This window comes from Alligator mississippiensis, chromosome 1, assembly GCF_030867095.1.
Source record: "Alligator mississippiensis isolate rAllMis1 chromosome 1, rAllMis1, whole genome shotgun sequence".
Taxonomy (NCBI): Eukaryota; Metazoa; Chordata; order Crocodylia; family Alligatoridae; genus Alligator; species Alligator mississippiensis.
This window is the reverse complement of record NC_081824.1, coordinates 236,530,915-236,552,125: the sequence shown is the minus strand read 5'-3', so window position 1 is coordinate 236,552,125 and position 21,211 is coordinate 236,530,915. Positions and strand designations below refer to the sequence as shown.

General features: G+C 43.3%; 1 protein-coding gene across 2 annotated transcripts in view; it reads right to left on the bottom strand.

Moving 5' to 3' along the window:
- Positions 1 to 9,625: 9,625 nt before the first annotated feature.
- Positions 9,626 to 21,211, bottom strand: part of HNRNPLL (heterogeneous nuclear ribonucleoprotein L like) — a 44,385-nt gene continuing 32,799 nt past the window's right edge. The window contains exons 8-13 of one of the 2 annotated variants that reach the window (XM_006266164.4): positions 16,892 to 17,109; positions 16,249 to 16,370; positions 15,323 to 15,524; positions 14,184 to 14,241; positions 13,983 to 14,081; positions 9,626 to 10,435 (exon numbers count right to left, since the gene is read on the bottom strand). In XM_006266164.4, coding sequence (XP_006266226.1) covers positions 10,380 to 10,435; positions 13,983 to 14,081; positions 14,184 to 14,241; positions 15,323 to 15,524; positions 16,249 to 16,370; positions 16,892 to 17,109 — 755 coding nt within the window. In that variant the 3' untranslated portion in view covers positions 9,626 to 10,379. Of the gene's footprint in view, positions 10,436 to 13,013; positions 13,563 to 13,982; positions 14,082 to 14,183; positions 14,242 to 15,322; positions 15,525 to 16,248; positions 16,371 to 16,891; positions 17,110 to 21,211 lie in introns of those variants that run through there. The other variant, XM_014598205.3, reaches the window with a different exon arrangement.

The window sequence follows — 21,211 nt, the reverse complement described above, 5'->3', positions numbered from 1 at the left end:
CCATGCTCACTGTTTAAGCAATGGGCAGGCAGGGCAGGTGGGAGCGCCGGTGGCCCCCCTGCAAGTGCCGGCCAATCAGTTCACGCCCCGCCCCCCACCCCAGACTACAGGATCACCCATGGGGGACACCCCCACCCCACCCCTGGTTTTCAGGATTGCTCTTCAAAGATTGGAGGGACTGGTTGCAGCAGGGGCACATGCCCCCCCCCCCTCCCCCGACTAAGGCAGCACCAGTCACCCATGCACTAGGGCTAGGGACAGACATTCAAAAAGCCTGAGCCTGAATTGATTCAATCTTTGCAGGTTAGTCTGACCTGGCTAGGCTGAATCAGTTTGTAATTGTCCAGACATCCCAGAAATGCAGGCACATGCCTGCAGTGGCTCAGACTAGACACGGGGGGGTGGTAAAGCAGCCTTCCCTTCTCATCCATAGTGCTGAGCTGAGAGGGGTGGGGGGTGGCCAGGCCCGAGCAGGATGCTCTGATTAGGGAGGGGTCCTGACCCCCACCTTCTGACCAGCCCAGCAGGGAATTGATAACAGTGTTTGTCACCCCATTAAGAAAACAACAGAGGGACATTACCAGCTACCAGTTGATTTTGCCTTTGTCTCATCTGCCACAGCACAGACTATAGCCAGCATGTGGTCTGCTATCTAATGCTGAGAGGTGTCTGTTTAAGGCAGAGGGGATGGGGGAATCCCTGCTTGGCAGGGAGTGGGGAGGGGAGGGGGTGAGCATGGGGAAGCCAGGCAGATACCTGCAGTCTCTGCCAAGCTCCAGCCAGGGAGCAGAGGGGAGGGGCCAACTCTGCTGTGGAGCAGAGAGCCCACCCAGCCCAGAGAGCATGATGGGATGCGGAGGGACTCTGGTTTAACTTAAACCAGCAAGGGGTCTGGGACAAACTGTTCGCATAAACCGTTTGACCAAATCAGTTGTCTGATACTACATTCAACCAGGTTTATCTCAAACTGGTTTCAGCCATTTTCAAACTGGTTTAGGTGCACTGAACTTTTGTTGTTACAGGTTTAAACCAGTTTCTGATCACTTAAACCAGTTAATGTATAATGTCTGTCCCTAGCCTAGGGCTCTGAAGTCCCTGACACAGTAGCTTTTCCAAGCTCGCTCCCTGGACAGACAATCTCCTTCCACACTATGCAAACTTTTAATTCATTTTGGAGGTAGATTAAGCTAAACCATACAGAGAACTTTGATATAAGAGTGTCCACAAAGAGAGATCACCCAGAACAGTCACCACACTTTAAACTCCTGCCTTAGCTTATTATACAGTAGTCCCATATAGAGAAACTATTACCCTATGTCGAGACACCATAGGCTGATATAACCAGTGAGGAGCAGAGGTAGCATAGGCGAAGTGTGGCACAAGGTAGTTTGGCATAACAAGCAGCCAACACCAGGGGCCAACAAGCTAACCAGAGCTATCCCACAGTGTACTGCAGTAAGCAAAATCTGGCAGTACACTGTGCCTCCAGAGTTCCCACAAGTTTATTTGAACAGGTGTGTAACACCATTTCAGCATGTTATACATCCTGATACCTGGCAAGTTGACTCACATTAGGCTCTTGTAAACTACTTATGCTGGAACAAGATTGGGCATGTGCACTTCACCAGAAAGAACATCGTGTTCCTCAAGGATGAGTAAAACAGCCTTGTACACAGCGCAGCTGGCCAATGCTCCAACACTGTCAGCTGTCTCCTTTCCCTTTTCAAAATCGTGCTGACAATGCGGAAGTCAGGGTCACTGTACTCCATATCACTGCAAGAGTGTGCATGCGTGGAAACAATAACTTTCTACTGTAAGTCTAGCACTATTTGGATGATACAAATACAACCTCATATTAGAGCAATAAATTACCTAGGACTTTACACCAAGCACTTGACTGACAACCAAAGCCCACAGGCAGGATTCTGCAACTTTCATTCAAGCCATGAATCATTATCCTCATCATGATTTAGCATTTATACATGGTCATTCTAGTTTTCCTCCCCTGTTTGGTCAGCTCCCTGGCAGCTCCTAGTCAGTGAGACAGAAACAAGGATTACAATTGCTGAATGGGTAGCTCAGATCAGCACTTCTCCCTGTCATTTTGTTAGATCTCATGAGCAGAGTTTGGTCTGAGCTTGTATAGAATACTAGGTAATAATCAGAGGCTACAAGGAACAGTTGACTTAATGACTCATTTATTCTTCACTCCATAGATAGTAACAATAGTCTCTCTTTTAATGGTCTTGATGCTCTACTAATGAAATTAACCTTTGCTGTTAGCTGGTTCTATTCTCTCCTCTGATTTCACAGCCCCAGAGACTATTTAGTTTTTTTTCCAAATCATAGATCCACCCATAGAGACCAGTCTTAAGCAGCAGCTAGGGTTTCAGCTTTAGTTAAGCAAGGAAAGGAAGGATAAGTCAGCTGAAGATTAGGCTTAGTCTCTACTCTATGCAGCCATAATTCTGGAAAAATCTTTTTTCTGTTCATTCTGCCTTTAAAAAATAAGGTGTGTATTATATTCTGAGACATGTTATGTGGCAGAAAATATGGTACATATTTCCAGAAAGGAATAAAAGTCATTTCCAAGCAGCTTGAAATGCACTCTGCTGCTCCAAAACAGAAAGCACTGTGCATAATTAACAGGCATCAGCAAGGATCTTCTCTTATAGGCAGACCATTCCAGAATAGGCCTTTGGACTATATTTAACCTCTGCCTTTGAAACAGCCAGACAAAATGTGTCCATAGGACCTGACTTACGAAGTCTAACTTGACTTGGTAATTCAACCAAGGGAAAACATTATTCTAATCAATATAACATGCAAATCCCTGCCTGTAACTGTACACAAGTGAAGACATTTACTCATGCAAATTACAATTCCTAAAATACTAAAAATATGTAGTAACAGCATACAAAGGAAGAAAAAAAAGTCTAAGAAAATATATGCAAATAGAATATGGGCAAGTTAGCCTTTAACTGGAACCTCTGCTTCTTCTCTTGTACATTTACATTTGCATTTGAGGGTGCATTGAAACTGAGGTCCTTTTTTTTATGATCTTTTTGAAAGATGAAGATGATGGAAAGGGAAAGAGAACTAGTTATCTGTGCTGCTATGGAAATAGGCAACTAAACTTATTTAGGAGTCCAAGAAGAGTGGTTGTTCCTTAAGGAGATGATCTTCCAAGCCCAAAGGGTGACAATCCCAACACGGATCAATGGGAGCAAGAGTGCTCAAAAGTCCCCAGGGCTCATCAAAAGCATCTGGGAATGTCTCAAAGCCAAAAAGGAGGCGTTCACCCAATGGAAGGGAGAGGCCATCACCAAGGAGGATTATACCTCCATTGCTCGAGATTGTAGGGGAGCTGTTAGGAAGGCTAAGGCGGAGATGGAACCGGAACTAGTGACCCAGATCAAAGATAACAAGAAGTCCTTTGGGGGTAAAAAGAAGGTACCAAGTAACATGGGGCCTCTGCAAGACACACTTGGAAATCCAGTGGTCGCACCAGATGACAAAGCTAACCTCTTTAACAGATTCTTTGCTTCCATTTTTCTGAGCAGGGACAGGGACATCCCCCCCACTGGGTCCAGGACGGACCCAGGGGAGGCACAGCCAGGCCCAGGGTCAGTGAGGACCTAGTCAGGGAACTGCTGGTGGGACTAGAAATGTTCAAATCAGCAGGTCCTGATGACCTCCACCCCAGAGTGCTGAAGGAACTGGCGGAGGTCATTGCATGACCCCTGGCTCAGCTTTACAAGCACTCATGGTGCTCTAACGAGATGCCAGAGGACTGGGAAAGGGCCAATGTGGTCCCCATTTTCAAAAAAGGGAGGAAAGAGGACCCAGGAAACTATAGGCCTGTTAGTCTTACCTCAGTCCTAGGAAAGCTCTTTGAGAAAATTATCCAGGAGCACATCTGCGAGGGACCAGCAGGGTAGATTATACTTAGGGGCAACCAACATGGGTTCATTAGAGACAGGTCCTGTCAGACCAACCTGGTGGCCTTCTACAACCAGGTCACAAAATCCTTGGATGCAGGTGTCGGGATGAACGTAGTCTTTCTGGACTTTAGGAAAGCCTTCGACACCGTCTCTCACCCCATCTTCATTAAAAAATTAGGCGACTGTTGTGTTGATGCCTACACAGTCAGATGGGTCGCAAACTGGCTGGAGGGCTACACCCAGAGAGTGGTGGTGAACGGGTGGTTTTCAACCTAGAAGCACGTGGGCAGTGGGGTTCCCCAGGGCTTGGTCCTCAGGCCCGCACTGTTCAATATCTTCATCAGCAATTTGGACGAGGGGGTGAAAAGCACCTTGTTGAAATTCACAGATGACAATAAGATGTGGGGAGAAGTGGGCAGGCTAGAAGGGAGGGACAGGCTACAACTAGATCTGGACAGGTTACAGAGGTAGGCGGATGAGAATAGGATGGGTTTGAATATTGACAAGCGCAAGGTGTTGCACCTGGGGAGGAAGAACCAGCAGCATACCTACAGGATGGGGAACTCCCTTCTTGTCAGCACAGGGCAGAAAAGGACCTTGTCATTATTGATTCCAAGATGAACGTGGGCCACCAATGTGAAGACGCAGTCAGGAAGGCTAACCGCACCTTGTCATGCATCCATAGATGCATCATGAACAGGTCCAAGGAGGTGATCCTCCCCCTCTATGCAACATTGGTCAGGCTGCAGTTGGAGTACTGCGTCCAGTTCTGGGTGCCGCACTTCAGGAGGGATGTGGACAACATCGAGAGGGTCCAGAGGGCCACTCGCGTGGGCAGGGGACAGCAAGGCGGGCCCTACGAGGGGAAGCTATGGGACCTGAACCTGTTCAGCCTCCACAAGAGAAGGCTGAGAGGGGATCTGGTGGCTGTCTATAAATTTGCTAAGGGGGACCAGTAGGCAATGGGAGAGTCCCTGTTCCCCCGAGCACTACCTGGAGTAACAAGGAATAACGGCCATAAGCTGACTGAAAGTAGATTCAGGCTAGACATCAGGAGGCACTACTTCACAGTCAGGACAGCTAGGGGCTAGAACCAACTTCCAAGGGAAGTGTTGCACACTCCTACCTTGGGGGTCTTCAAAAGGAGGCTGGATAAAGCACCTAGGCAGGGTCATTTGACCCAGTACTCTTTCCTGCCATGGCAGGGGGTCAGACTTGATGATCTGATTAGGTCCCTTCTGACCCTACCAACTATGAAACTATAAGCTTGAACCAGCCAATGACTTAAATCCAGTTACACTGCAGATATCCAGTGCTTCTGCTGCCCTTTGGAGTTCTTTGCACCACAAGCAAAACGTGATTTCCATCTCCGTCAACCTTTTACTAGGTGTGTGTGAAATCGATTTTGTAATATTTTATAACATTAAAGAATATTTTCCCAAGTTCTCACCACTGCTTCTCCCTTATGACACATCTCCATGAAGACTGATTTGAAAAGGTTTATCCAGGATCGGAATAAGTGCCCCTTACAGCTAGCTTCAGGTTGAAATTTTTTTTCACAACATTATGAAGGAACAAAAATAGAGGGCTGTAAACAAGTCATCCAGCAACTTTAATGGCATTTGCTGCTCCAAACACACTAGGAGGGACATTTTCAACAAGTCCCATGGAATTCAGAAGCACAAGTCTAATGAACACACTGGGGAAGGAATTGGCTCTTCTACTCAAAATGGCCTTTGGGACATAAGTAGCAATAGTCTAATGGAGTGAAATTCAGGATGTTAATCTCCCACCTACTTCTTCACTTACATACAAATATGAAAAATATTACGAGTGATGGTTCTGAAAATCAGTGGGTAACCCCAGTGGCTTTTCTCTCCACAGGCATGTCAAACATTTCTGATTTAACAGGAAGTCAAATGCCAACAAATTCATCAACAATCTCCATGCCTATACAAGAATAGTTTTCAAACACGTGTGTACATCCCAGGCTTGGGCAGAGACCCTCGGCAGCTGAAGAGTAGGCTATCCCTTCCAGAGCCAACTGTCATGCTGAAACTCAAATGCTTTGGAATAGACAGTTAATTATTTTGCTTTGGGTTGTACCACGTAGGCTTCTGCTTGTTTTCCAAATTCCTGCATGAGAATTCCTCCCCTCTAAGAAAAAAAAAAATCATTCCTCTGTGTAAAAACCCCTCACTTCGCAGCTGCCATAGGAACACAGAACAAATAGCTATGCTAGGAATTGTGATCTGACACCAGCAGCTGCAAGGATTGAAGCAGGGTGGCAGATGGAGAAGAAAACTAATGGGTTAATACACATTTGAATGGAGGAAACACTAAGAGGAAGCTAGCTACGCTGTGAAAAGCCATTGTAGGAGACTCAGATTCTCTTAGACTGAAAACCACTAGTTTGGAGCAAGAGGCAGGTTCCCCCCCCAGCTGTTTTAATTATCACACCATGTACAGTGAGACGTGATCTTCAGTTTTCTATGAGGATGAAATATCAAAGCAAAGAGTATGACCAGAAGGGAAAAATCTTATTTAATTGTGCTGTAACCTGGATGGCATGGATACACACAATCCCAAAGCTGCTATTCAAGGGAACACCAGGCTCAGGAATCCAACTTCAGATTTGAGAAACAAGTGTTAAAAAGGGAGATAAGTTGTTAAAGAACATCAGAGAAAGTAGTATAGTAACCCAACTGCAAAACATCAGGGGTAAAGATATCGAGTTACACTGACAGCAGAAAAAGAGTCAGTGTTTGAGGTTGCCTGAAGTAACCACCTGAAATGCAGTAAGTGTATTGCTGCAAGAAATACCTATATAAGCAAAGCAACTGGTTTGATTGTATAGTGGGAAAAGTTTTGCTGACTTCAAACAGGTGTTTTCTTTTGCTAAAATGAAAGTTGTTTATGACAAAGATGATGTTCCTATCATTTGCTCCCTCCCTGGCTCACAGGGCAACTTGCGTGAACTCCCTATACCAACGCACCGAGAGGCTGAAAAACCTCTTGTAGGGGCTCTGTCCGTCACTGAAGCTGGGAATTCATCCTTGGGCTTCACTTTTCCAGAAGCCTTTATACAGGTAGGGTGTATGGGTTCTCTCCTTCCCTCCTGTCCCTATGCTGTGTTAGTGTTGCCAAACTTAAGGGTTGCATTAGCTCAGAGAAACAGTGAACGTCTCCTACTGAGGCATCATACCTGGGTTCAAATATATTTTAAAAAGTCAGGTTGCAAGAACCACATAGCAGGAACAGAAGTAAAATTCTGTGTTTTAATTAAAAAGAGGAGTTTCAGTCAGATGAAACATGATCCCCTACTATAGGCACACTTTGCAACTTTGCATTAAATTGTATACTTTCTTCAGGGGAAAAAAAGTGTGCATCTGTCTGTCTGTCTTTTCCTGAAGAGCATCTTTTACAATCCATCTCCAAAAATCACCCTAGCTCAGTGACAGCACTGGAAAGCCAAAGATCAACAACTTGTCTCAATCTCAAAGAAAACAATAAATATTTGTGAAGGAATAAATTACAGTTTGTTTATGATAAGGGCATGGTCAGAAAGCAAGGCCTCACTTCCACTTCAGTCATTCTGCCCCAATGAAGTCCGATAGTTGAAGCTTGATTTTAAAAACAGCACTTATTTTTAAACTGAGATAGAGGTGTGGATGTCTGAAAATAAAAATGCAGGCTGCTTAGAAACGCAAGTATTCTGCATATCAGCATTCACTGTTTTGAGTGCCAAAACTGCCTCAAAGAACATTAATTTGCTTAACAAGTATGTAACAGCAAACAGGAGGCTGCCAAAAGTCACCTTCCCATACAACTCAGACCTTGGTTTCTCCTGTAGCAGCTCCCTCACCCCATTATTCAGTTTCTGTTGAGAGTAGCCATATGGATCCAGACCTCATGCAATGAGCAGGGAAACCAAATCTGACCATCTCCTTGAGGAACAACATCATATCTCTTCAGCCCCAAAAGGATGTCCCCTGTGCATCAATTTCTTTGTATAACAATGGCAAAGACTCCCCGATTCCCACCTCTGAGGCAGACTGGACGATTCTCAATGGAAGGGAAGAGTGGGGTTTTGGATGAATACCCAGCCTGGGGACAGACTGCTCAGACATTTGAGAGCAGGGATTTCCAGTTGCTGTAACATCCTTTAGGAAAAGTCCCCTAGAAGCTGCTCACTCCATTTATGCCGAACAGCCATGGAAAAGATACCCATCACTAGAGCATCTTAGACACAAGACACTGCATTAAGGGTGTTTTAACACTAAATACATTTTTAAAAATCTGAATGCTTTAACATTCAACCCGAACCCCTCAATGATGCCAGCGGTTGGCTCTCTATTCCAATATTAAGCTACCTCAAACCACGAAAACTATACCGACACCAACAACCAGTGTAATTAAGTACAACTTACAAAGGGAATATTATGACAAAGAAGCAGGCACCCATTAATCATTCAGGCCAGTAGATGAGAAAAGGAGAGGTGGTAGGGCTGGAACGTTTAAATATTTCAAGTAGTTTTACTGGGTTTGTGATAAGCAAGGCATGAGACATGCAACTTCCTTGCCTGGAAACTCAACAGAAGTCATTTTGATGGTGAAGTAGCACAGCTGAGGGAAGCCTAGTAATAACAGAACAGTAAGCCAGTTTACAGTGCAACAGAACCATAAGAGTACGCCATTTTAGTCTGTGCACTGACATATATATGAAGGAAGGAGGCAAGTGTCCCACATTGAGTACTGAGCAGCTGAACAAGAGACATATGGATAATGGAAAGCCAGAATGAATCAATACTAATTAGGTTAATTGAAAGATAGAGCACAGGTACTTGAAAGATGCTCTGAAAGGGAAAAGACACTATACACATTGTAAACTGAGGTATAATTAACTTGAAATTAATGGGGATATTTTAACTACCATTTTAACAGCCACATCTTTTAGGCTGCAGAATTCTCTGTAATGAGCAACAGAACAGCCACTGTCTGAAAGATGCACAGGAACATGTCCTACATGTACGTGGTGGATGAAATAGAAAATCTAAACAATAAGTTTTTCCTACCTAATGTCTATGATCAGCTAAAGTAACTTTAATTTGATAATTAACTATAACCAATTGGAGGAAGCATAAAAACACCCTGCTGCACATTTAGAAACCAAGGACAGTGGGGACCCATGTCCAAGACTGGAGGTTCTAGGGTTATAATACAAATACATTTTCTCTTAGTTGGCAAAGGACAAAAATAGATCATTTCTGATCTCATTAATATTATACCATGTAACCTTCCTGACTTTAATGGAGTTATACCCAATTCATACTACTACATGTGAAGGGGGAATGAAGTCTACTTAATTCCTTTCGTGATCATGATAAAAAATATAAACCTAAATCACTAATAAAGAAATATACAGCATGACTACTGACACCAAGTATGAATTAAAAAATAAGAGGGCCCAGTATGCAGCATGTCTGAAGTACTTACTAAATGAAACACCCATCTTTCTTTCAAACGTTCATTGTTTTGCCCTGACCAATTTTCCAGTTCTTCCAAAAATCAATCTTTACTTTTTAAATAAATGATGTCAATAAAAAAACCACCTCAAGGCTAATACTGAACACTAAAGATTTAAAAATTCACATGCAGAAAATGAGGATGAACACATTGACTCAGGCTTGAAATTTTAATTTAAAAAAGATCCCCAAGATGGGCCTAGCAATAAGTGATATTGTGCCAATGGAAGTGGAAAGTGACTTTTAAAAACCATAATCACTGTCAATAAATTTGAGTGCATTCTGTACAAAGGTATTCACTTAATTTTGCCACCTTTTTGAAATATAAATCAGGTAAGTCTACACCACTCAAAATTTAGTATCTGCAACATTATCCTGATTAAACATTTTATATATACAAACTTATTTAGTATTAATAATTGCAACGTACTTAACTACCCAAACATGTAACTAGAAAGAAATTCTACATTTAATATTCCAATGTAAAAGTTTTCTCTGCCAATCAAACCTACAATGGAAAAATACTTGCTAATCTTTTTAACATTATTGAAAATGCAAATATATTTCGTCTGTAGATGAAAACAATTAAAATGTTAAGGTCTGGAACAGTACACAGTATCTTGCATATGAAATCTATAAGACTGCTCTAACTCTTGTAGATAATATTACACCTCAATGAAAAACAAAATGTTCATAATAGGTTTACAACACGTACTCTTTAGAGGCAAAAAGAAAAGCTCTGCTTTCTATTAATGAAGGAACATCCATTTATTATAAAACAAGATAGAAGATTTTAGAATTAAGTTGAGACAAGGCAACATTAGAGCAACCACTTTAGAGCTTGTGAATGACATGTAGTTTCAAGCTTGCAAATCAAGATGAATGTAGCTCCTAACATGCTGTCTTCTCTCTATAAATGGGATGAAGTTGAGAAGCAAAGCTTCAAGGTATAAGGATTAGAGCCATCTGTGAAAAATAAGAACAAAATGTTAAGTATAAAAATTTGACTGACAAGTTATACGCAGTGAAAACACCATGCACTACCTGACAGTTTTGATGGGTTGGTTGGCTTGTTTCCTTTTAGGAACTCTGACCTTCAGACACTGAATGTCTTATGAAAAGGTGTTAGTTACAGAATGGTGACACTTTGTAGACCGTCTGACAAAAAAAAAGTAATTCAGACCACATGTACATGGCACAGCATCCAGAAGTTGAAACATTATGTGTAAGAAAGTTTTCCCACTGGTACTGGCCTCCCAAAGAACCTGCAATAGTAACACCTAAAAGGCAATTTCAGAGGCAAGAGGAGGTAGGTGGCTGCTTAGTGACATTCAAAAGCTGAAAGAAATTAAAACTGCTAACAAAAGGTAAAGGCCAATAGGAGGAACAATTTCATTTTTGCTCAAACTATGAGAGGAAGGGCAAGAAACCCACAGCTCCGACAGCTCTGCAAGAAGGTAATGTGTAATACTGCCTTTCTACCTTACATACCAGATGCTCTTGCTCTGGTAACACAGCTACAACTCTGAAGATCAAGGGTGCTTGGCCCAGTGATACAGTACACCTGGAGTAACATTACTATATGAAGTACCAGTTCTTTATGCTTTAATATTGTTGTCCACCTTTTTAAAATAAGTCTCTCTGAACTGACTTATATTACGTTATGGTATTACAGAAAACAAAGTATTTTCCTTCCCCCTCTATGCCTCTGCCTCTCTATTTCCATCTTCTCTCAAATGACATCAAACATTGAACAGTCTTATTCATTATGTTTTAGATGCCAAAAAGGGTAAACCTAACTCCCTGTACATACAGGACAATTTTCATCAGCAGCAAGTGTTTTAAACTGTTCAGATTCATGGGGATGGTAAGTATTAATAATTGTAACTTAAAATATCTTTAGGCAGACTGGGAGGTTTAGTGGACCACTCACTGTATAGGAGTCAACAATGGGGGCTGTTGTTGCAAAAAAGCCAATAGCATACTGGGCTTATTAGTGCGAGTATCATCTGCAAATTAAAAGGGAAGCAATTTTTCTCACTCTATTCAGCACTAGCTAGACCTCACCTGGAATACTGTGTCAGTTTGGGACACTGCATTTAATTTTTTGCTGTTCTGCTGACTTTCCAGTTTGTCCATGTCTTTCTTGATCAGAGGTCTAGGACATGGGACTTATAAGAAATGGTTGAAAGAACTAGGTTTGGTTTAGTCTGGAGAAGGAGAGATTGAAGGAGGATTTGATACATAGTCAAATATCTGTATGGTGGTTATAAAGAGGATGGTGATAGACCAGGGGTGGGCAAATACAGCCCATGGGCCACATATGGCCTGCCAGGCTATTCTATCTGGCTCGCAGGACCCCTAAAAAATTTAGTAAATTAATATTTATTTGCTCCTGGCTGCCTGTCAGAGATGACAGGAGCAAGGGGCAGTAGGAAGGAGGTGGAGCCTCAGCAGGACGCAGCAGGCCAGCCCCACCCCACTCAGCCGTTTCCCTACCTTCCTGCCACCCCACACTGCTCCAGCACCATGTGGCTCCTGGCTACATCGCTGGACCAGGGAACATGGGGCCACACCGGTACCCTGGGGCCAGGAATGGGAGGGTAGGGGGTGTGTGCGCGCGTGTGTTCATAGGGCAATTCCTATATGCACCCCCCACCATACACATGCACCCACACCCCCCCCTCACACTGCCATACATGCAGACCCCATACACACAAACCCTCACACATGCCAGCCACCCTCCCCACCACACAGCCCCCACAAACCCCATAACCACCCCCACACCACATATCCACACACATACACACATGCTCCATCACCCCACACTCACACCCCCACACCTATCCATACCCCCACAGCCCCCACCACCCTATACCCACCACCCATGTTCCCCTCCCCCCCAACAATATACAAGAGTGACACTTCATTTTAAGCTAGTATATACAATTGCCTCTATGCATACTACACAAAGACATGTAAACCAGGACAAAAATATATTTTTTTAAATCAATGTTGTAGATGTTTGCTTTTTAGAATATAATTTGGTATTTTTCTGGTTCCAGGATGGCAAAACCCATTGCTGAAAGGAGTACTTCCAAAGGCAAAGGGAGGGACTTCTGGTGGCAAAAGTCAGGGGTTAGCGGGCGGGACTTCTGGGCACAAGATGGTAACCAGGGGGTGGGGCATGTCACAGGGTAGGGCTACCCACGCAGCACTCAACAGCTTGCCAAAACTCTCTAAGCAGCCCTCCGCCCAAAATAACTGCCCGCCCCTGTGACAGACTATTCTCTGTGGTTGCAGTGTACAGGACAAGGAGCAATGTCTTTAAACTGCAGCAGGGGAAGTTTAGGTTGGAGACTGGGATGAGCTTTCTAACAGAAAAGGTGATTAAACACTGGAGATTCTACTACCCTCCCTTGTTCCATCCTTGGAATTAAGTGCAGATTAGACAGACACTTGGCAGAAATGGTTTGTACTGAAGTTTTTCAACCTCTAAACATTTAAAGTCATTCAATCTGGCAAAATAAAAGTTCCAGAAATATTCCAGAATATAGATGGATTTTATTTACCTCCTTTGAGGGTTCAAGAGAGCCTATATGTCAACATACTTTAAATCCTATTTTTATAACAAGAGTTTCTGCGTTTCCTTTAGTCCTGTTTGACAGCACATCCATAGTTTTGTGATGCATGCCACAGACAGCTTTTCTGTCTGAAGTACTCCAAGAACAGCAAAGGTGCAGGCATTTGTGCCTGATGAAGCACTTCAAATATGACCCTCAGGGAAAAAAAAGGAACCTCTTTGAACCACTTCATTTTGAAGCGCTTCCTGAAATATCTGCACACTCCAGCAGAGCACAATGATGGGTTGTTTGGTCCTCTAGCATTCCACAGCACTCCTTCCCCCACATACAGGTGGGAAGCGGGGCAGGGCAGACAGCCAGCAAGTATTCTTTCCTGTGCACTCAGCTGTCCTGAGGAAACTGGAGGCCAAGAGGCATGTAAGGATTCCTGCTTTCCAGCCCCTTGCTTGAAAGCACCACTTGAAAGCACGTGCTGTCATAGCCACTCCATAGTAGGGGGATACTCATATCTGCATGGAAATAAAAGTACTTGGAATTGAAGCAGTTCAAATAAAGCTCTGTCCAAACCCAAGGAATCTGAGCAGTGGCCCAACTCTTTCAGAGTTGCTCATCCCTATGTGGCTGTCATAACTTTTGTACTTGGATCCTAAAAGGATCCCATTTTTTTCTGCCTTACTTCCACTGATGGAACTTTAAGTACCTATCATTGAGAAAGCTTTCTTCAAACAGAATGTGCATTAGGAAACCTTAAATCTTGTCACTAGGATTACTGGAATGTATTAGAAAAAAGCCATGCAAAAGAAAGTCATGTGTTTTTAGATGCAGATTCAGAAAATTACACATGTCCAACATTTTATATCAAAGACTCAACACAAGGGGGAAAAATTACTGTTTTACAAATGGTTGAAGTCTTAATTTAAATGACTTACTTGGGACTCTTATCTGGTAGTGATTAAGTACAGTGAGGGCTTCCACTGCGTCTGTCTTGCATTCCCATTCCAACAGACCAGAGAGTGTCTTGGCAGAAGCTGTTGAAACAAATGAATTGGGATATTTCCCTCAGAGAACATTTTGTTGAAACCCCCCCCCCCCAAACAAATCTTTAAAAAACCCAAAAAATATTTACTTACGTTTTGGATCAAATACTTTGTATTTGATAAAACTGAGAACTTCATGATCCTCACATAGCTGCCACAAAAATAAAAAAGTGAAAACATGATCAAGGAAAACATTTGAATCCCTACTCCCAAACACTAAAATGTTACAAATGACACTAATTAATAAAAAAACCCTCTTATGACAGCAGGAATAAGATTTTTAGTTGGTATTCTCTGCCTTAGTTCAAAGGAATTTCACACTAGAGAAAAATAAAGATCTTTTCCTTCTTGAAAGATAATAATCACTTGCTAACATTAAAGGGTATTAGTAAATTGCCTGAGGAACAGGCTTGCAAACCAAAAAGTGTTCAGTCTCCCAGAGTTTCCAGTGACATGCGAAAAACTGTTGTGGAAAACTGTAGCAGTCTTCTGTTAGAAACGTTATGAGACAGAGATTGAATTTCTCTTCCACTGTATTTAGCACAAGAGAGGCCCAATCCTGGTGGAAGGCCTTTGAGCTGCACTAGAATTTTAATGACCTTAAGAGGTACAATACAATTGGTACAATTTAAAATAAGCCACCAATAATATATAATATAAGTATAACTAAATATAACGTTTACATTATCGGTGTCATACAATTTCACTATCTTGTGGAGAATGCTACAATGCAAACACCACAGACCAGGATTACAAAGACTGGAGATGCATATTATTCTTGTGAAGGACTGTAAGCTTTGAGAAGAATCAAGAAAACTAATTAAGCAACCATGAGAGAAAACAAGAACAATCTCATATTAAATTCTCTACCATCTTTTGCAAACTGTAGTCATGCTTTTATTCATCTCATTTCACCCATAGAGGACTACACAAACCACAGACTGCATGGCCTCTTGCTCTCTCTTTTTTTGACCGTGAATACATTTATGTTTAGGAAAACAAGTACATAAAGATCTTTTCACAGCTCGCCTGAACAGATTTCCTGCAAAGGGAACAATGCCAGACGATGCAAAAATAAAGTGGCCTCTTTTTGTACAGCATGTAATTGCCCCTGTTTCAAGCATCAATACTGGACAAATTACTGCATACTTTCCCCAGTTATTTCTTATTTAAAGTACACAGCAAGACTGCAGTACCCCAATTTAAATGTGTTACAGCAGCATGATTCCTACCTTGACGAAGGTTTCTTCAGTCACACACAGTGGGACATTATAGTAATGCAGCACACAAGAGGGGGGCTGAATTATGTTCTTGGATGCTTGGCCCGCACTGGTGAAGCGATTATTCTTACTCATGGCAAAATCCTTGTAACTACTTGTACCATCCTCCAACTCAAATATTTGACTGGGAACTACTGAGTGCTGCTTGGACACACTGGGATTTAAAGATACAAAGTTAAGAAAGACTGCATTCTAAATGAAACATTGTAGTTTGTGTGCAAAATGTACAATTAATAGACAAGAACAAAAGAAATGGTATTCACTTCTGAAAAGAGGAGTTAAGTTGATTTGGACCTTGGTTTCCATGTTTAACTGTGGAAGAAAGACAGCTAAATATGTTAATGGATATATTTTCATTAGCTAAGTTTCTGCATATTATTGTTCTCACAGATTTCTGCTGTTAAAAAAACAAACTATATTTGCATGTACAGCTGATCAGCATGATATTCTTACATTTAACATTCAACCACTTTTACTGATGTCATATTCTGCAGTTTTGTTAGCTAGTATTTAAAACAGTGGTGCTCAACCAATCTAGCCTCCTAGGCTAAGTGAGTGGCACAGGACCAGTCCATGGGCTGGGTCCAGTGCATGGGTTTGGCACGTAGGGTCAGTTTACAGGTGCAGCCCTGCATGCCAGACCCCACGTGTAGGGCTACATCATCCAACCTGCAGAACTCCATATGGGTTCAGAAATTTGGCAGCAGGGGTGTGGTGGCAATGTTAATAGCCACAGCTCTCCAAGTGAGCTGGAGGTTAAGCATCACTGTGCTAAAGAATCTGAAGTCTTTATAAAGTTGTTAAACAACTGAATCATGTGCAGTTAAATTACATCCACCCCAAACGTGAACCTTTAACGTGATAAATAGTATATTTACCAGACATTAAGCCTCTTGCCAAATAACTTGACGTTATTAAGATGTGTGACAGCTCTTTCTACAGCATATTCATCACCCATTTCTACCAATGCTGTACCAGGAATTGTCTTCATAAATTTCACCTGAAAGAGTTCAGGAGTAAATGACAATGCAGCTCAAAGGATACCATTACTGTAAGAATTCTGCAAATTATAAGAAAAATATACTCTTTGCCAAATTCAACCACTATCAGTATCAATAACTACTTAGAAAATAAGCTGTTTGCACCCACTACATTTTAAATTAGACAGAAATTTAAGCACAGACTTGGAGGGACATGGGGAAAAAAGGGTGAAGTTCCCCTGGTAAGGCGAGGGAATACAGGAAGAAAAATGTTTTCTTTTATGGAGAGAACAAACAGAGGTTGGGAAATAAGGCTGTGTTGGTGGGACAGGCAGGCACACAATCTCCTAGGTGAGAAGCAAGGGAGCAGCTAGGGTGGATTCCTTTCGAAATTTTGGGAGGGAGTCTGTTTTACTTACTTGATTTTATTCTGCTTTTGTAAGTTATTTTGTCTTTACTGTAAGCTGCTCTGAGCCTCTCTCAGGAAGGGCAGCACATGCATCTCATACATAAATGAAGCTGCTAATAACACATGCCTTACCTTTTCAATATTTCCATACAAACAGAACAGGTTGAAGACCCTTGAACAGTTCATCTTTAACTGATGCAGCCCACTGACCATGACAACAGAGCCAGAAGGATTGCCACCATGCATGTAAGAGGAAGAAGCCTGAGGCAGTGGGTAAGCAACAAGCTCTGGTGTATCTCGAGATCCCATTCTGTACCGGCTGGGTAAAGGTAACAATGGACCGTGTGATCCTACAGAAATGACAAGACATTGTTAACTGTAACTCTCATCAATTTACAATGGATTGATGCTCAGATACACATTGCTTGATCTAGAGAGGAATTTTAGTTTTCTAAGTAAAATATCATTTGATCTTTTCCCCAATTCAAACCAAGCCTTCTAATTTTATTTTACAGTTTTTCTGCTCCCTGGTTGAGCTTTTAGTAGTGTATAGAGGCAGCTGCATAGTAGCTCAAAATAAAGTCTTACTCTTTGGGCAGGGGGGGCGGGGAAAGAGAATGTGGAGTGGGTGGGTGTATTGGAGGGGTGAATTTGCAAGGGGGGATGAGGAGGGGTGTTGCAGGCCTGACTGCATGCTAGGTCCGGAGAGCCAGCTGGGGGTAGGGACAGAAGGTGTGTGCAGCAGAGCTCACCCAGATGGTGCGGGTGTGGTGTTGTGTGTCCTCCACTCCCTCCCAGAAATCTGGCCCATGGCTGCCCCTGCAGTACTCTGCATGGGTCCAAGCCCCACCCATTTCCACCTGGGGCAACCTGCACCATGTTCCTGACTACATGGCCCCAGCCAGGATGCACAGCTTCCCAGCAGAGCTGCAAGCTGGGTACTGCTCAGCTCCCCATGGTCTTTCATGGCTCCTCCTCCCCCCCCCGCTGCACCACTCCAGTAGGGGTGCATACTGGGCACCACACACCCAGCCAAGTGAGAGGGAAGCTGCAGCCAGGCAACCCCTACACCAGCACACAGGGCTCCAGGTCCCTTCCACCCACCCACCATGATGTGCAGCCATCTGTGGGTGAAAGGCAGCCCCACTGGGAAGCTGCATCTGCTGGCCAGGGCTGGGGCAGTGCCATCAGCAGGCATGGGCAGGTGCAGGTGGGAACATGGCGCAAGCTGTCCCGGGGAGGGCTCAGCCCCATGCAGAGCACCATGGGGCAGATACAATCAATTGGTGGGCCAGATCTTTGTTTTGCCCAGGCTTTATTTTGCCCACCCCTGCCATAACAGAAAAAACAAAGTCAAACTCTAGAAGAGAGTCTAATAGTCCAGAGGTTGTGCAGTTTTGTTTGAGGGCCTGTAGGAGACTGGTAAAGGAGGGCAGCTTTCTATGAGCTAACTCAAGAATACATGTGTTCAAGGGTCAACATTAATACACAGCTCCAGGTGACCTCATTTTCCACTGCCAGTTAAAGTGACATTTATCAGGAAGCAAAGTGACAGCTGTCACAAGGGTTAAACTTCATAAGTCACAGTTTAGTTGCTCAGCAAGTGCTGAACCAAATAATGCTTTCACAAGAATTGTTAAAAACACTTTGGTCACTATTCATTCATTTATCTAGCTAGAGCTTTAAAACAAACAAAAACAAAACAAAAAACCCCCCAGTATTTCCCAAAGTACTATGGGGAGGATCCTCCATTCTCATGAGGCCAAGAATAATGTTGATCAGTGGTGCTTGACATTCTGAACCCAAGGCCCAGATATGCGATATGGGGGTCGGTCCACAGGTGCAACCAGGTGTGCCAGCACAAACCCAGTATAGGACTGCCTGTAGCTACTTGGGACTGCTGCCTGGCAATAGGCAAACAGGGTAAAGCTCCAGACAGGTAGGAAGGACTGAAGCTTAGCTAAGTCAAACGTAGCAGAGGAGAACGGACTGAGTGGATGGATGGGCCGTATCTTAGGCTGATCAGGAACACCTGACCAGAAGGGGTAGAGCCCCAGGAGATAAGCTGAGTTCCTAAATCAGAGTGGGCAGGAGAGAAGCCCCTGGTGAGTAATGCTATCAGAAACAGACAGAGGCATCCAATGCACCAGAGAGCTGGAAGCAGACAGATAAGAGGGGAGTATGAATTGTTGCAAGACAGTACCCAAGAGTAGAGTGTAGGTTTCAGTTTGAAGCAGTTTGCTTATGTTTCTGTATCCATTCTGACTGAAAGTTTGGGTGTGGTGGAGGCCACAGGTGGGGTGCCTGTGTGGCACCCTACAGTATAGGAGGTTAAGGTCAAGAGAGTCCTGCAAGGGTCTAGGATGGGGTGGGCTGCACAGAGCTGCCTAGGGCTAAAGCTGAGTAGCTAGAGCTTGCAGACAGTAACTCTGCAAGAGTTATGGACTCATGGGGCTGAACTGAGTACAAGGCTAGGGGCTCAGAGCACAAGAGGACAGGGTCAGAGGGCCCAGTGTAAAAGGAGGCAAGGCCAAGGAGACCCCATGAAAGAAATCAAGTTACAACTCTGTGAGGCATGGACATGGCTATGGATGTGGCTGGAGGCCAAAACTGTTGCCCCTAAAATAAACTTGTGCTCCAAGTGGTTCTCAACCTTTTTTGTGCCAGGACCCACTTGTAAATATCAATGTCCAGTCCCAACCCTATGCCCCTCACTCCTGACCTGCTGCTCCCTGGGCCCAGCCCCCAAGTGTGGGGGCAGGGGATGGGTGTGTGGGGTATGGAGGGCTCCAAGTAGCACCTAGCAGACTGGAACTCTTGCACCCTGCAAGGGAAAAGCCATGGTTTCCCATATTTTTCTCCTTTAAAGAACCATTTTTAAAGTTTGTTCATGACCCTTTTGTATGTTCTTATGACCAACTTTTGGTTCATGACTCACGGGTTGAGAAACACTGCCCTAAGGCATGTGTAGGACTAGGAAGGCCATAATTTAGTGCCTGAAGGCAAGAGTGGTGTCAGAATAGATTCATAGATGTAGGGTCGTAAGGGATCTAAGTAGATCATCAAGTCCGACCCCCTGTGCTGGGCAGGAGAGAATACTGGGCTTATATAACCACAGCTAGGTAACTGTCAAGCCTCCTCTTAAAGACCCCCAGGGTAGGAGCCAGCACCACTTCCTTTGGAAGTTGGTTCCAGATCCTAGCCGCCCTGGCTGTGAAACAGGATCAAGGAGTACTAGGGATCTGGTTAAAGAGCAAGCTGAGGTAAACTGAAGCTCACTCTAGGACCCTGAGGCAGCCTACAATAATATCCTTCAAGGCATGGCAGGTGAGGCAGAAAAAGGACAGGAGAAGCCAGAATGGGACAGGAGATGTTTTGCCAGCAGGGGAGGGTCACAGCCACTCTCAGAAACAGTCCTGTTGCAGGCTCATCAAGAAAAGGAGGAAGAAAAAGGAGACAACCTAGTGCTACCCATGAAAAACAGCTTCCATTGAAAGAGGGAAAAAGAAACTCAACTGAAGTTTGATGAGATGTTAGAGGAAAAAAAGGGACATGTGGTTAAGAGCAAACTGAAATATTTTGAATTCTCGAGGCCTGAAGGCCTCCAAGAGAAAATAAACCCTCTGGGAGACCTGAAGAATGGTGGTGTGATACCCAAAAGCTTGTCTAAGTCTACCCCAACCATGCGCTGGTCCACTAAAAGATAAATCACCCACAAGAACTTTTGCCTCTGGCAGAAAATAAAATTATACAATGTTCATCAACTTTCTACTTATACTTGATCTGGCAAAAGAAGCAGTAACCAACAAACATTGGTTTCTAAAGGTCAAAATGACTAATGCATATATGCAAATTAAGCTTTTATAGAAGAAATACAGGAAGCCACATTAAGATCTCAGCCCCTAAACCTCTCTGCATTTCGTAAAGACTGTACACCTCAAATTACAGAAGAATATTTGCACAAACAGACTAAGGGCATTGCAATAATTCCAAAGTGTCTGCCTACACAGTAACATATTGCCAAACTCAGACACATTAGGAAGAAGAGCACCAGGGATATTACAAGGGAAAAGTGAAATAACTAGCTGCGTTAAATACAGAAGTTCAATAGTTTTCTGAAACCAATCAGTGTAACAAATACTCTACATATTGCCAAGTTTTTTTCATGCTGAGCTGCATTGTTTAGAAGAAAGAAATCTTTCTGGTACATATCCTCTAGTCATTGCCTAGCATGATGACAGCTTACAGATGATACCATCTAAAGCAGTAACTGAACCAGTGGGATAAGACGGTATAATTTAAAGAAAAATGTTATTAGTGTTATAGACCCCGATAGGTTTCATAACATCATGAACATCTTTAACTCATGGACTGACAGTAGCAACTGTAGCACTACACTAAACTACAGAAACTCTACAGAAGTCTATCTACTATTATGTGTTCACTATGCTT